At 36.3% G+C, this 15,874-nt stretch overlaps 1 protein-coding gene across 1 annotated transcript; it reads left to right on the plus strand.

Annotated features, from left to right (window-relative positions):
- The first annotated feature begins 11,368 nt into the window (after positions 1-11,368).
- On the plus strand, positions 11,369-13,375 carry LOC140779473 (alpha-1,3-arabinosyltransferase XAT3-like). The gene is made up of 3 exons (XM_073124549.1): positions 11,369-11,606; positions 11,763-11,831; positions 11,895-13,375. Exons 1-3 carry the CDS (start codon positions 11,432-11,434, stop codon positions 13,097-13,099), a joined length of 1,449 nt encoding a protein of 482 aa, XP_072980650.1. The 5' UTR covers positions 11,369-11,431; the 3' UTR covers positions 13,100-13,375.
- Positions 13,376-15,874: the final 2,499 nt, after the last annotated feature.

A 15,874-nucleotide genomic window follows, 5' to 3' on the forward strand; every position in this document is an offset into this window, starting at 1 on the left:
CATTTTGAAGCGTTTCCCCGACTTTACATCTTGAGGGCAAGGTGGGAGAAGCGTGGTGGGCTGATATTAAGATTTTATTTAATTAGCTAAATCTAGCTCTACGCAGTTTTGGAAAAATATTTATAGAATATTTTACACATATACAAATAATATCAAACTAGTTTAATAAAGTCGCCAACCTCTAGATCTACAACTTTGATATTCATCACTTCTCCAGATTTGGAATCTATCTGTGACAAAATGAAAACTTAATCTGAGATATAATCAGAGAAGATAAGGAATACTAGTTTAGTTGGTTTGTTAGGATTTCATATTATTTTAGGACTTGTTGGCTAGCCTCTATAAATATGTGGATGGCAGCCAACTTTATTATGAAATTAGATTATTGATTTCTTGTCTCCTATCTTCTCTCTAGACCTCTCTCCTCCCTCTTCACCATCCACTCCACCCATCACCACTACCATCACCTACGTTATTTCATGTTTTCGTCCTAGTTTCACTTTGAATCTATGAAGGGTATAAATACAAAAGTTGTAAATCAGGAAGTTACGGATCTAACCCAATTAGTTTCGTAATTTTATGACTACCGAAGAATATTTGATGAATATTTTTTCATGGTTGCATGGATTGCTTCCTATAATAAATTCAAATCTTAAGGAATTATTCAATAGCCGATCTTTTGGTACAAGAACCCATCAATTTGGTATCAGAGCTTAACAATTTGTATCAAAGCCTATCAATTTGGTATCAGATCTTATCAAATTGGTTCTAAAATTTATCATTTAGTATTAGAGCTCATCACAAGTCTATATTATCGGCTCATGTAAACCTACGCTCGTAGGTCACGTTAATACTTACACCTGACTACATATATACCCCCAAGGGAGGATAGACCATAATGGTAGAATCGGCAGCCCATCACCTAACAAACAACATAATCGATTGTTTGCCACAGCAAACTAAAGACCTTAGTCGTAAGCCCATCAGATAAGTCAATATCGCTCCGAGCCCTTGGCTCCACATCACACTATCATGTGGAAATCATAAGCCGTTGTTCACAAACACCCTCACCTTATATCATTGAGTACTACTATGTCTACATCATTTTACCCTTCTCTCTCTATTTTAAATACCCTAAAGATACGACTCTCATTAATCAACAAGCACATGCGTGCCCTAAGCCATAGTGCACATGTTGGTCACGCGTTGTAGATTTTTTTAGTGGGGTGTTACAGTTGGAGTAGTATGAAAAGATACCCAAAGGCGTAGTAATGACCACTCTCCATTCAACTATCTAATTTGTCATTCGAACAAGATGTTCAAATGCACTCTTAGGCCATTTGAACACATCCTATAGCTGCTCACACCGCGTTTGCACATATAAAAAGCTTGTTTTCACCATTCAAATGCACGTTGCAGGCTTTCATATATATAGAGGTTCATATTTGATTGTTCGTAGTGCATTCACACTTTAAGTCACCATGTTCGAATGCACTCAGATCGCGTTCGAATGCCTCCGCATAAATTGCAAATTCTACATTTTGTGAGACCTAATTTGACTTAAATTTATCTTTATTTCTAAGAGGTATTTATCTATCTCTAAAAAAATCCATGGAGAATCTTTGAAGAAATATTTATCTTATCTCTAATAAATAAGTATCTTATCTCTAATTGATATTTATCTTATCTCTGAAAGATAATTATCTTATTACTAAGAAATATATAAAGGGTTTTAATCTAACCCTAGGATAGAGGACAGTCAAGTATTGAATTAGACATTATCTCTTAGAGAAGCTGATCAATATTTTGAGATCATCTTTTCTAGGCTGTTAGAGCTCAATTCTTTGCTTTAAACGAAACGTGTTGAATCATTCTCATCTCTACACGTATATATCAAATTTGAAAGAACTACGTCTTGAGGGTCACTGAGATTAAAGGATCAATCTCAAGGGTTATTGAAGTTTGGAAACCAATCACGAAAAGTAATGTGTTGCAGGGTCCAATGAGCAAGGTTAATACAGATTGAATTGTATGAATTGATAAGTAATTTATAAGCTTTTTGTTAACTGCCATATGTTATGGTGATTGGTTTAGATCCGAGTTTTGATCGGTGGTTTTACCCGATTTGGAGTTTTTCCACGTAAAAACTATTGTGTTTGCAATCATCTTTTTTATACTTTATTTCCCACATATTATCATTAATAGCATGTGATAGATTTTTATCTCCTAAGATATTTCTTACGTTTTTCAATTGATATAAGAGCATTTCTAAGAATTCAGAAAACTTTTAGTTTTTTCAGCATGATTTAATTGACAAAAAAAAAATTCTTGTTTTAGAAGATATTTGGGATGATACTGATCTAAAGAAACTTGGTGAACTAGAATGAGATATTATTAATTTCAAAATTCAAATCAGTTAAATTTAATAATTAAAGGAATTTAAATTTAAATATTAAAGAATTTTAAAAGCTTTATTATGGATATAATGATAATTTATAATGGCTAATTGTCTGAATAAATTTAGGGGCTTAAAAATATTTATAGAAATTCAAAATACTCTAAAACACTTATATATATATCCTCATTTGTCTAGAAAACAAATACAATACCATCAAAGCTTTTTTACTTCTATGAAAAAAAATTTATTTTCCTACATATATTATTTTGATCAGATTGGCATAGCATGAATCTTACGGAGAAGTTTTGAAGAACTATGCGAATTAGTGATGCAGGTAAATTCTGGTTTACACCAACCAAAAATACTTATTACCCTTGCACTTGACGTGTTGTGGCCATCACTTTGTCCCCAAATTTGGCGTGGATGATTTTAACCTTTTCCATGCTAGTTTTCTAAAATTTAGCCTATAATATTTATGCAACTGAGAATTGTGGAGGATCTCTATTAGTAGTGAAGACCCTAGGAGAGCTCATTGGCTCAAAATGGGAGGAAAAAGTGAGTGGCTTGCAATTTGGGACAGTGAAATTTAGGAAATGCCTTGAGAGTAAAGTAAGAATTTTGCGTGCATTCTCATCTAAAGCAATGGTTTGTGTAATGCTCGTTGATAGGATTGTGGACTGATGAAGGCTTTATTTCTCCATCAATTGGAGCTAGAAGGAACATGCATCCAGAGGATATCGGTAGCAACTATTTAATGTCCTTGCTATGAAAGTCTTTCTTTCAAGATGAGGAATTAGATGACCTCAGCGAGGTACAAATTTGCACCATGCATGATCTAGTCCATGATCTTGCTTGCTCCGTTCGAGGGCTTGAATTCTCAACCAAATTGGAGGAGCCAAAGAAATGGCATTGTCTTGCAAGAGATTCTTCTGAAAGAAGGTTACAAATAGATGCAAATTCTAAAGCAAGGAAGTTGTGTTCCTTATTTTCTACAAAAGCAGGCATTTCATGCTTATGTGTCCTAGATCTCAAAGGAGTGGAAAGCAGAGTGGTCACTATATTAGCCAATGTAATTTTCATGCTAAAGCACTTGGAGATTCCTTGATTTGTCATGAAAGGGGGATAGAAACATTGCGGGAGGCTATTACTATCTTTCACAGTCTACAGGTTTTGAACCCCTGCTATTGCTCGTTTCTTAATAAGCTGCCTCAAGACACGACCAAGCTGACCAACCTAAGAATATGTTTGGCTACCATCTGCTCTACCTCCTGAGTTGGCCAGGTTAAGTGAACAGGAGAAGCTTAGTTATTTTCCTATTTGCAGAAAGCCCTGATTTACCATATCCAAGCTAAAACAGCTGAATATGCTCAGAGGTAATTTGGTAATCTAAGGTCTCAATAAAGTGAAAGATGCAGAGGAAGCTACGATGGCAGAGTTGATTGCAAAGACGAGCCTAAGCAATCTATCGTTTGAGTTGGTTGAAAATGAGTGGAGGTGATTCTGATTCTAGGGTGACAGAACTTGATCCTGCAAGAAATGGAAGCCCAATGGGTAGAATAATTGGTCGAATGACCTCATTTGTACGAAGTTGTTGTCGTGCTGAATTTGCGTCCGGGAGCATCGAAAATTCCTCTAAACTGAACGAACTGGGCATATATCGATGCACACCACCATTGGAATACTGGTAACAAGCGGACTTCCTTCTGGTACCCTCCACTTCGACATCTAAAAATAATCCATTGCGCGTCTACATTTGACAGCGCTGCCCAAATGGTTAGAGCATGTCACGTCCCTCATGTCTTTACATATTTTGAGGTGCGATAATTTGGAGACTATTCTCCAAGGTCTGGGGCACCTCTTGTATAACTCCAAAGATTGACAATTCCTTTTGGTATGCTCCTCGAGATTGGATTCGTATTACTGTAAGTGATCTCTTTGTCTCGCTCAACACAGTTTTCTGTTGTCATAGACTTTATTTGTTTTAAACTTTGAATATTGCTAGATCACTAACTCATATTAGTTCTAAATTCTTTGCAGGTTCTCTTCCTTTTCTTTTATTGGAACTTTATTATGTTAGAATTCTATCAGATCATCAAGGTATGTAAAACAAGAGAGTCCTCTCACGTTATATAAATGTTATTTCTAGTTTTAGTGATGAAACAATATATTGGTTAACCCTAGAATAGATTTAATGCTAAGAGAGGATGAAAAATATATTGCTTGAAATGATATAGAGGCTCTATTTGAACGCATTTTTCCAAGAGCGAAAAAATAAATTGGCATTTGAATGCCCTCAAGGCTGTTTGAACACTAGACTAGGTTCCTACGTCTAAGTGTTTTATTTTATTAGTTTTGTTTATGTTGGGTAATAAGATTGAGGATGTTTTATCCTATTGCCAAGTCTAATTGAGGATGTTTTATTCTAAGTCTCCTTTCTCCTTATTTGATTGCCTTTAAGATTTGGAACCCAATCCATGATATAGAATCTTTATTGTTGTCTTCCTCTTTATTTGACTGCACCCGCTTGACCCTAAAGAACGGTCTTACTTCTTCTTTATCCATTTCCTATCGTCTACCTCGATTTGCACCATTGTCATCTCCGCCACCTTACCACAACTCTTGGTCGATCACCACCACGCCTTATCGGCCTCCCATTTCTATGATCTATCCTAATAAATATGCTTTCCATCTCGAATCTATCTCAATCTCAAAAGTACTATATAATCTAACTATTTAATCTAAAATTACATCTTAACTTTGGAGATTTGCGATAACACTAACTTTCTAATTGTGAGTCAAAATACAATTCCGTCTTCGATTTTAGACTCGTAGTGATTATGGGGTTAGAAAGGTGATCGTTATAGTGGTATCAGAACATGTTGAACCTTGGACCACCTTGAAACTCTATTAATGGTGAATATAAGGTCTCGAAGGTTTGTCTAGTTTGATGCATGTCATGTTATAGATTATTAATATAATGAGTATGTGACACTAATGTATTGATTGGGATCATGATGACATAATCATATTTACCACATTATTGTATCTTTATTTACACTAATTTTAGACTGTAGAAGTGGATACTTATTGGGCTTTATACTCATCACATTTTGGTGAAAATATTTTTAGATCAATAGATTATCCTAAGTCTTCAGAGGAGCTACCGAGGATAGTTGATAGTGTTTATATTTTATTACTATTCTTGTATATTTCAATAGGAATTACTAGATGTATTGATTGTATAGATATGTATTTTATAGCTTGTCGTGGTCTATGATGTTTTAGACTTTATAGTTGTGTTATTTATAAAATGTCAGGAATTTATTTGGTATATTATACAGAAACACTGACTAATAGTTCACATGAAAATTATATGGGTTTTACTCATGTGAGGAACACATGTATTTGGAGGCAAATATTACATTATATCTCTTGGATGCTTCAATGTATTCATATTTTCAAGTTTGATGTATATATATAAGGTATTACTTATAGTTTCCTGTTGGATTATATGATCATAAATTGATGCCTGAGGGCTAAGGCGTGAGAACAAGAGCAAACTGAACTTCATATATTATTTTCTAGCTTTGCTTAGAATTTGGTCAGACGTTGAATGCCTAAGTTAAGTTGAAAGTATAAAAGTAACTTGAAATCAAGATGTTTAGCTAATTACATCGAGATAAAATATATTTCCCATTTCTTCGAGGTTACATTCCTGAGTGCTCCCTGGAATTTATTGAAATAGGCCACAATGCCTTTCTCTTATCATTTGAGAAGGAAAGAAACATTGAAAAACTTTGGTATGAGTTGCCACAAATCATTCAATAAGGATCTATTCATCATGGGCCAGTTTTAACCTACTTGTCCAATGGACTTTGCGCTCCAAAGTGGCTCTAAGTTAGACTTTCCGCCTTATTTTATTAGCTCACAATACTTTTATTAGAGAAGAGAAAGATGACAGATTGCAACTGATTTAAAATGAAACCTGTGGACAATCTTCAGGTCAATTAAACATAGACTTAGTTGTCTCTCAGTACATTCCTACCTTGTTTTCCCCTTGGTGAACTAAAATAAAAATCAAATCGGGGAGTCAAAATAGAAAAAATCAGGAACCACAATCTATATGAAGTTATTCTTTTGATGGAAAATGAAGAAGCCTGATACCAAACAAATGATAGAGGCTAGGCTAACTTTAAAGTTTTCTTAGCAAATAATTATTGCCTATATTATTATTCATAACCTACCAGATGAAAATTTGTTGTTCGACCCTTGTGTTTGACTTTAGTACCTCAAAATCATCCTCATATTAGTTTTCTTAGCAGATAATTATCATATAAATAAGTTAAATTAACTATAGATGCAAAATAACTTTAATACTATTGAATAAATTTTAAAGGTTTACGAGTTGATCTTTACTTGAAATTAACTCAGAATATTTTTGAGATATTAACATCAAATGTGTTGGCCGAATGATTAATATCTATATTACAGAGTGTGACCCATAATGAAAATGAAATATAGGATGCTTTCAATTTATTTCCTTGAATATTTATCAAAGATGTGCATTATCTTACTACTGCTATAACAGCTGCTAGTACTGTAGGACTAGAACCACTGCCTAATGATTCTTTGTTCCAAGTCTTTTATAATTGAGTGGTCCCCTAAACCTCTCTTGTTTCTCTAATCTTTTCTTCTTGCTTCTCGTTTCTTCCTTAGAGAAGATCTCTATCATGTAATATACTTGTATACAATCTGACTACTACTGTTAAAGAGATTCCTCGAGTGGTCCAAAAGACCTACCTCTCTTGTTCGCTAATTTCTTCTTCTGGGAAACATGTTCATATCTAAACACAAAAACTCAAACCATAATCTTTTTCTTAGTTAATAAACTAATACTTTAATAATAGGTAGGAATTCAAATACATTTTATCTGGATATGAGATCTGCAGGGTGTTACAGACGGTGCAGAATTCATATTAAATTTGGTGCAATACAGGACTCGGATCCAATGATCTCTCTCTCTCTCTCTCTGTCATGCAGATCACACTGCCTTGGTGTCTCTCTCTCTCTCTCTCTCTCTCTCTCTCTCTCTCTCTCAACTAAATTACACAAGGCGTTCTGACGAATTATTTGTCCCTTGCCAGGTTCATTGCCCAGCTTGCACCGACAAGCCATTCACTGCCAAGAACTGTGGTAATTTGGTTGTTTTGTAACTTCAGCTTTGAATAATTTTATGAACAAAGCTCTGTTTCTGAGGTTTTTGTTAGCCATTTTTTTTAACCTTTTTGTTAGTTTCTAAATACCCTTGCAGAAAATGGCATCGCGAAACTTGGTTAAGAACATTCTTCTAAGGGGCACCATTTGTAAGTGTGGTTAGTGTGAGATTAGTGTCTCAATTAGGAAGGTGATAAAATTGAGGAAGATTATGTTCATGATTGGCATGCACCCACTCAATAATTTGTCACTTCTCTCCATGTTGAAAATGGCAATCCCTCATGAGATTGAAGTTAGTCCACAGTCCAACAAGATGTCAAAAGCACCAAACTTTTTGCTTGTTTACATGAGGGAGCCACTAACAATTGATAGGGTCATAACATTCCATATTAAATGCATTTATATATATAACATGATTAGCAGTTTGATTCTCGTATAGGTTTGCAGCTTTGAGGTGGATGCCCTACCACCACCAAACCCTTTAAGAGTTGGGTCCAAAATCTAGCTAAGCCAGCTGTACCAAATAGCCCCACAAAACCAAACTAGGAAGCCCTAGAATCAAAGGATAGAGCCACACGTTTTAGTGGTTTCTAACAGTCAGAAGAAGTCTATGTCATTCTCTGTTCTCATAGACATTTTGCTTCTATTAACATTAATGCTCTGTTATATAGTAAAAACATCCAAAGTTAAATTTAGGGTTACTTACACTTAGACATTATGAAATATCATCTTTTTTTCACATATGTTTACTATTTTTTTTTTCTTTGTGACACAAAGACCTCTTTGAACTATTAAAAATATGTTCTATCCATAAATTATTATGTGCAAATCACATATGAGCAGCTATATAATATGTTTATTCTTATATTTTAGAAAAAAAGAAGATAGAGATATTTTAGTTTACCAAAATATTTTTATCTTCTCATAGGATATTTTGTCTCCTCAATTTTCCATCTACGATATCAAGGATAAGACATTTTAAAAAATTTAGGGGATCTCTGTCACAAAATCATTCGAGGAGGTTTAAGAAAGAAGTTAATAGGTCAAAATATAATTATTCCTTAAATCTAAGTAAATAGCTACTAATGTAGTGGAGAATTTTTTAGCTATTTTTAAAATTAAAACTAAAATAACTTAAAATACTTCTCGACAATGTTGCCTACTCTATGGAACTATTACTGAGATGAAAGTACTTAAGTACAAATATTACCATTGTTGTATAAAAATAACTAATTTAACTTATTTAGATTTTTTTTTAATAAGAAAATCTATAGACCGATGATTCATTCAACTTAATAATATGTTACAACTTGATACACTAAATAAAGAAGGGAATTAGGGCATCAGCCCTTTCACAAGGTCTATACAAGCCCTACAATTTGCAAAGAAATAAAAGAAACGAGACAATTGCCTAAAAATAAGTCTCACATTTGGCTAATATTAGCAGCACCATAAATAGAAATAGTAAGAAGCTTGAAAGAATACTGCATATACAAGCGATTCAACCTTGTATGATATAGTTGATACCACAATAGACCTAAAAGAGCATACCAACAGGCTGCAACACAAAACTACAAACCCTAAAGAAGTAAAAGCAAACGGATGAAGATGTAGGCTAGCCTAGAGCAACTCCAAAACAAATATAACTTCTCACAGAATAGAAAACCTTACTAAGCATAACTTGAGAAAGAAAAAAAAAATCTTACAAAACTACAAACTGGCACAAACAAAGCATAGCTTAAAAATAACAGAGAACACAAACAAACAAGAGACAATGGAGCCGTAGCATAATGAGGAGGCTACGACTTTAGCGTTGCCTGTAGAGAACATCTTGGAGAGAAAAGGAGGAGAAGCAGAGATAAGTGAATGAGAAAAGAAAATGTGTATGACCTGCAAAAAGGCTTCAAAGTAAGAGAAGAAAAGAACAATGAGAGAGGAGGAAAGAGCTCCTCCCCTCCACCTAGCTGAATGGCTAGGGGAAAGGGGAGAGAGAAGTTGCCAACAAAAGAGCCAGCAGCGAAGCCCTCAATGTGATAGTGGGAAAAACATTTAAACCTAGCGAAGCTCTGCTAGGACCGAGGGAGTGGAATTAAGTCATTTACTATAGTAAAACCTAACGCTAGAATAATAAACAAAAGGAAAAGGTAAAGTATATTCAATAATTGTTCATATATTTCCTAAACACCTACGTGGATTTAGTTGCCATTTGCTTGTGAAAGCCATGATTACATTGGCATATAATTGCAGCTGCGAGAAGGGAAAAAAAAACTATAGAGACCTTCAGATGCGAGGTAGAAGTAGATTCGTGGGCCGAGTAAAAGGACCATATAAATGTGGTAGGATCAAAGTTAAATTAAATGCCTTACCCGCTGTGGCATATGAAGCTAGACAAGGACTAGACCTGACGACTTGAATCCATGAAACATTTGTTAGGTGTTTGGTGATGGTTGTTTGATGCAGTTCCGTGGTGGGGTAAACCTTCTCCCCTACTTTAAGTAATGGAAGCAACCCTCTCTCTCTCTCTCTCTCTCTCTCTGTATATATATATATATATATATATATATATATATATAATCGTCCTTTAGCTACGTACAATTTCCCTAAAGAAGGAGCGAGAACGACGTGACAACGATTACAAGAACGTGGATATTAATTGAAAAAGAGTGAGAGAGTTACTACGGCAGAAAGATGATAGTTCTTATTGGTTTGAGCTACTTCTAGTAATTCCCTGAATTTGTATATATAAAAGCAATTATTATCTAGGCCACCATTGTAGCCGAGAGATTTAGTCCTAACAGCTCGAAGAATTAAATAATTATAGTAAATTTTTCAATATAGATAATACGTGCATAATTTAGTTTTATTGTACATGATAAATTTCTCCGTGTCCTAGTACTAATGACCTGAATAATACACAATCTACGCCTAAATATTCCTTTTTTTTTAATTTTTTTTCTCTGAGGTTCTCTACCTAGGAAGTATGTAGTTTCGCAGACACTTGCTCTGAGATTCTTGATGCCATGGACATGCATGTATGAGTATTTGATGCAAAGAAGTGCAGAAATTAAATGCTCCCTGAAAGTTATTAATCAAGTTGATACCTTAACTTTTTATTACCTTATTCATTTAATTAAAATGAAGAGGATCCACATGTCGGTGTATTGCAGAGCACTTGCCTAGCTATTTATATAATCATCTTATAAATTCTTGGAAAATTTCTATTTTACACCATTCTTTTTATGTTTATTGTCGTCCACACCCAGTACTATCAGATATTCAATCTTATGTTTTCCCTCTATTGTTTCAAACACACCCTCTATCAAAGAATAGGGAAAAAATCAGAATATTATCCCTAAACATGTTAGGAAAATGATAATAAACGCAAAAGGGAGTGTCTAAAATATAATTTTCTTATAGTATTCACAACTTTATTGTACCGTTAGTGTGGGAGAGTTTTGTTTACAATATCTTTCTTATTTTCCTAAAGAAATTGAATATTTAAGATTAGATAAGAGTAACGACAATCCATGTGTTTTCCTCCGGACATGACTTTAAAGCTTAAATAATTCACTAGTCATGATGTTATTAATTAAATATGTATTAAGCTCTGTAGATCTTATATATATATATATATAGTTTCTCTCTTATTTTTTTACCTCTTAGGTGAAAGAGTGGTTAACCTTCCATATGTATTAGTAGCGGTTGTCACCTAGTCAACCAGGATGTGGAGTGTCCAACTTAGGCTTGTCCACTTTTTAAAGAAGGAACCAACTTGGTATAACATCCAAAGTCTTAAGGCAGCGAGGGCTAAGGGGAGAGATGAAGGTAGGGGAAGACAGAGGAGAAGAAGGAAGAAGGAAAGGGATGAAGTCCCAAAGAAATCTTTCCAGGCCAGAGCCCAGAAGGGTAGGCAATGTGGTCATCATTGCTGCCATGCTACTTTCCCTTTGCATCCTCTCTCTCATCAAAGCTCGCTATTGCTCTACTCCTTATGGTATTCTCTCTCTCTCTCTCTCTCTCTCTCTCTCTCTCTCTCTCTCTCTCTCTCTCTCTCTCTCTCTCTATCTCTTCTGGAACTTGGGTTTTTTGTTGGAATTTCTCTTCTTCTTTTTTTCTTTTAACAAGTATTTGTGGTGCTATCATTTTGTAGAGAAATCCGATGGGAATATGAGATTCGAAGCAGAGAGAAAGGAGAGCTTGAAGATTGCAACAGAAGCAGGTTAGTAGATGGATCTCCTTCACAATCTGGGAACAACTATTTGATCACCTGAATTATTTGCAGAGGATCATAAAGGGGAGGAGGAGGAAGACGCTTCTGATTCAATAGAAGCGGGCAGGGTAACATGCTTCCAAGAAACAAAGAGATCCGAGACATGCGAAGCTCATGGCGACATCAGAGTGCAGGGCAGCTCGCTAACCATCTTCGTGGACCAAATGCAGCAGGAGAAGAAGATTAAACCGTATTCGAGAAAGCACGACCCGGTGGCAATGGCCCATATCTCGGAATGGACATTCAAGCCATTCGCCGGCGGCCAGCCTCCGCCGGCCTGCACCGTGAACCACTCGGTCCCGGCCTTGGTCTTCTCCGTCGGAGGGTTCACCGGGAACCTCTTCCACGACTACACTGACTTGCTCGTCCCCGTGTTCATCACCTCGCACAAGTACCACGGCAAGGTCCAGTTCCTGATGAGCAACTATAAATCTTGGTGGGTGAACAAGTTCATGCAAATCTTCAAGCAACTCAGCAAGTATGAGATGATTGACATCGACAACGACCAAGAAGTCCGCTGCTTCCGCCGCGTCGTCGTGGGCCCCACGTTCCACAAGGAGATAGGCGTGGATCCGTCGAAAACTCCGGGGGGCTACTCGGTGGTGGACTTCAAAAAGGTGCTCCGGGAAGCCTTCGGGCTGGAACGGGCGACGGCGACGCCGACCGGCGACCAGTGGGACATACGGCGGAAGCCGCGGCTACTGATCATATCACGGAAGAGCACGAGGATGTTTCTGAACGAAAGGAAGATGGTGGACATGGCGACGAGCCTCGGATTCGACGTGCGGATCGGCGAGGCGGACATCAACACGGAGGTGTCCAAGTTCGCGCGGCTGGTGAATTCAGCGGACGTGATGATCGGCGTCCACGGGGCGGGGCTGACCAACATGGTGTTCCTCCCGGCGGGGGCAGTGCTCATACAAGTAGTTCCTTACGGTGGTCTAGAATGGCTTGCGAGGAGTACGTTCCATGATCCAGCAAAGGATATGGAGATCAACTACATGGAGTATAAGATTCAGCTGGACGAGACGACTCTCAGTGAGCAATACCCAAAAGACCACCCCGTGTTGAAGGATTACTACTCAATCCACAAGCAGGGGTGGGATGCAATCAAGACTATCTATTTGGATAAGCAAAATGTCAGGCCTCATCTGGGTAGGCTCAAGATCACCTTGCAAGAAGCCCTCAAACTCTTGCCTCATACTCATCCCAATTGAGGAGTAGTATACCAATACCCTCTACTTAATTAGATCGTTCATGAGCTGCCCCTTAATTTCCTCTTCTCCATTCTGAGAATTTTTACTTCATTGTTTCAGTATAAGCAGATCAACATAAGTGTTTGTGTAAATGCTCACCATAAAAAAGAAAAAAATTATCATCGTCAGATTCTTCTTTCTTAATTTCTTGAAGGGTATAGGTTGTTTTCACCAGTTAGCTAGCTAGAGGTTTTGTATACGTTTGCATTTGTGTGAGCCATGAAAGAGATGATGGCTTTAAAGATTATGATATGATTATTAATTCGAGTTACTTTCTCCTTTATGCTTATGAATCTAACCTAAGTGGTTGGCTGATCCCTTCAAAGGGGCCACCATTAACGGAAAGAAAAGGGAGCACCTGCTTCGTTAGCTTTAGGGTTGGAAGGCATGATTGGAGAAGAGGATGGAGAAGTTTTACCTTACAGTACTACTTTTTCTTTAACATTTTTTCTTTTTTCGAACATGGTCTTTATTATATGTCGACGTAACATGAGCAATCGATTTCAATATGTTTCATGTCTTAATCATACACTGAGTTAGAAAGGTGTAATTACCATTATCTTCAAATTTTGTTTCATCTTTTGAACTCACTATTAGTGCAAAATTTTGGCTTGTTAAGGCGTAACAAAAGTCTTCCATGATAGAATCTAGGTTCAAAGCATAAGCTATAAGCTATAGAACATAAATGAGAAATTTATGAGTAATTTTCTCATCAACTCAGAACAATCATATTTAGGTAAGATCAAGCTTTCAAATTTTTTTAAACAAATATAGATAATAATTGGAATTGATTGAAATTTGTTCATTTAAACTAACTACTATTCCTATCATTACTACTCGCCTTCTATTCCGGAATGTTACTAGTCTCCTCTTTTTCTTGACTTCAATTATTAATACTTAGAAGATGAACATTAACTCCATTCTCTTGAAATCAATATCTGAAGCTTTCTTTCTTTCTTTCTTTCCAAACAAACATTCCAAGTAATTATATTTCAAAACAAACATTCAAACTCTAATTGCAGCTCATGAGCAAATAGGAATATTGTCGGTCAGTTTATCTATCAGCTAAGGTGGTAATTAATAATTGAATACAATTCTAAACCATTTTTTAAAGACTAAAGACTCATATGAACTTATGCTCATCATAATTATCAGTGGGAGATAGAAGAGATGCCCTCACACATGAAGGACAGCTAGCTAGAAAGATGATTAAAACTAAAGCTTTGAAGAATTTCTTTAGAAAAAAAAAAAAGGAAGAACATTGCTGCGCATATTCATGCTTTTGAGCTAGCTAGCAGGCAAATGGTGGTGAAAATACTACCCTCCAACTTTGAGCATCATCTTTTAACTCCATTCTCACTCTGTGCCAAGATTCCCCTTGTTCCACGGAGACCAAAACTCTCTCTACCTTTCAAATTTGATAATGATATCTTATCGTTCTTTTAGGGAGCACAGCAGCGGAGGAGCACGTGGCTCAAAGTACTCGTTGGATGCACCCACTCTCCCTAATCCACGTACCCACGTTTTAATAAGAGAAAATTATAAGATATTAATGATCAAATGAAAGTCTCTTATTAGTTCATTGTCGATATTAGTAGAGAAATTCGACTACTACGAGCCAAGCTCATGGCAACTGTAACGCCTAACAAAGTCGACAACCAAATAGACAAGGAGGAGAAGAGAGAGAGAGAGAGGGGCGTGTTCAGAGATTTGCCGCAACGTGGGCTGCTTTTTAAGTTACATCCAACACTTGAAGACAATGAAATACTAACCACCTCCATTGGATTCACACAGGTGTTATGTGTTACTTTTTCACAATACACCACGTTATTAAGTTCACGGCCACCTCATGGACACGAGCTATGGTTTTATATATAAATATAGTCTTTCTCTCTCTCTCTGAAAGACTGAAAGAGGTAGGTGGGTTTAGTATGTGCATCACATGCAACCAACCAAATTAATACACAACCTCTCCCTCTCTCACTTCATAAATTAAAATACATAATTGACACATGTCACCGACGTGTTCTTGTATTTATTTTTCGTAGATAATAACTCGTAAGCTAATTATAAACTAAATAAAAAGATACTCTAAATTATGTGCATGTAGCGTTTTAAAAAAAATAAAATCTAGAACCTATTACCTCGGCTACAGCGTGTGTCGGCAGAGATGCAAAGACTTAAAAGGAGATTTTATTTAGACATTGATAGCCATTTTGTTTTGTTTTTGGACTTCCATGGTTACCACCTGGCATGGAGGAATTTATTAATTATGCCTGCTGCGAGCTAGGATTCCCCCCTCCCCCCCCCATGAGGTTGATGTCTCTACTACTAGGGTGGCATATATAATTAATATATTGTTTCCATAAGTCATTGGCCCAGCTTGAACATGAAATTAATAGAAAATGTCACTGAAAATTAAGGCCGCGAAGGATGGGCTCAAATTTAGAGTTTGAAAGTTTGGTTGGTCTAAGAGTTTGAATATTCAAACCAAGCCACAATGTTCAATCATTCTACTTATCTATAACACTGCTTTTCGGATGGTCATCTTGATATTTCCATCCTTTAAGAGTAGAATTCTTTTGGTCCCTGTCTATAAGTCGACCATCAAATGAATGCCTTTTTTAAAAGGGACTAGCCTTCCCAATATCAAGGCCGGCAATAAAAGCTATCTATGCTCTTTGGTAGTATAATTACCAGTATAGCTACCAAATTACCCAAAACTGAGCATCGATC

This window comes from Typha angustifolia, chromosome 15, assembly GCF_048772165.1.
Source record: "Typha angustifolia cultivar Huaian chromosome 15, ASM4877216v1, whole genome shotgun sequence".
NCBI classification, from domain to species: domain Eukaryota; kingdom Viridiplantae; phylum Streptophyta; class Magnoliopsida; order Poales; family Typhaceae; genus Typha; species Typha angustifolia.

What these genes read in the sequence shown, in the direction of transcription:
- LOC140779473 (XM_073124549.1), top strand. Translation starts at nt 11,432, where the DNA reads ATGAAGGTAGGGGAAGACAGAGGAGAAGAAGGAAGAAGGAAAGGGATG. An exon ending in CTATTGCTCTACTCCTTATG is followed by an intron (nt 11,607 to 11,762) that starts GTATTCTCTCTC and finishes ATCATTTTGTAG; the next exon opens with AGAAATCCGATGGGAATATG. An exon ending in GAAGATTGCAACAGAAGCAG is followed by an intron (nt 11,832 to 11,894) that starts GTTAGTAGATGG and finishes AATTATTTGCAG; the next exon opens with AGGATCATAAAGGGGAGGAG.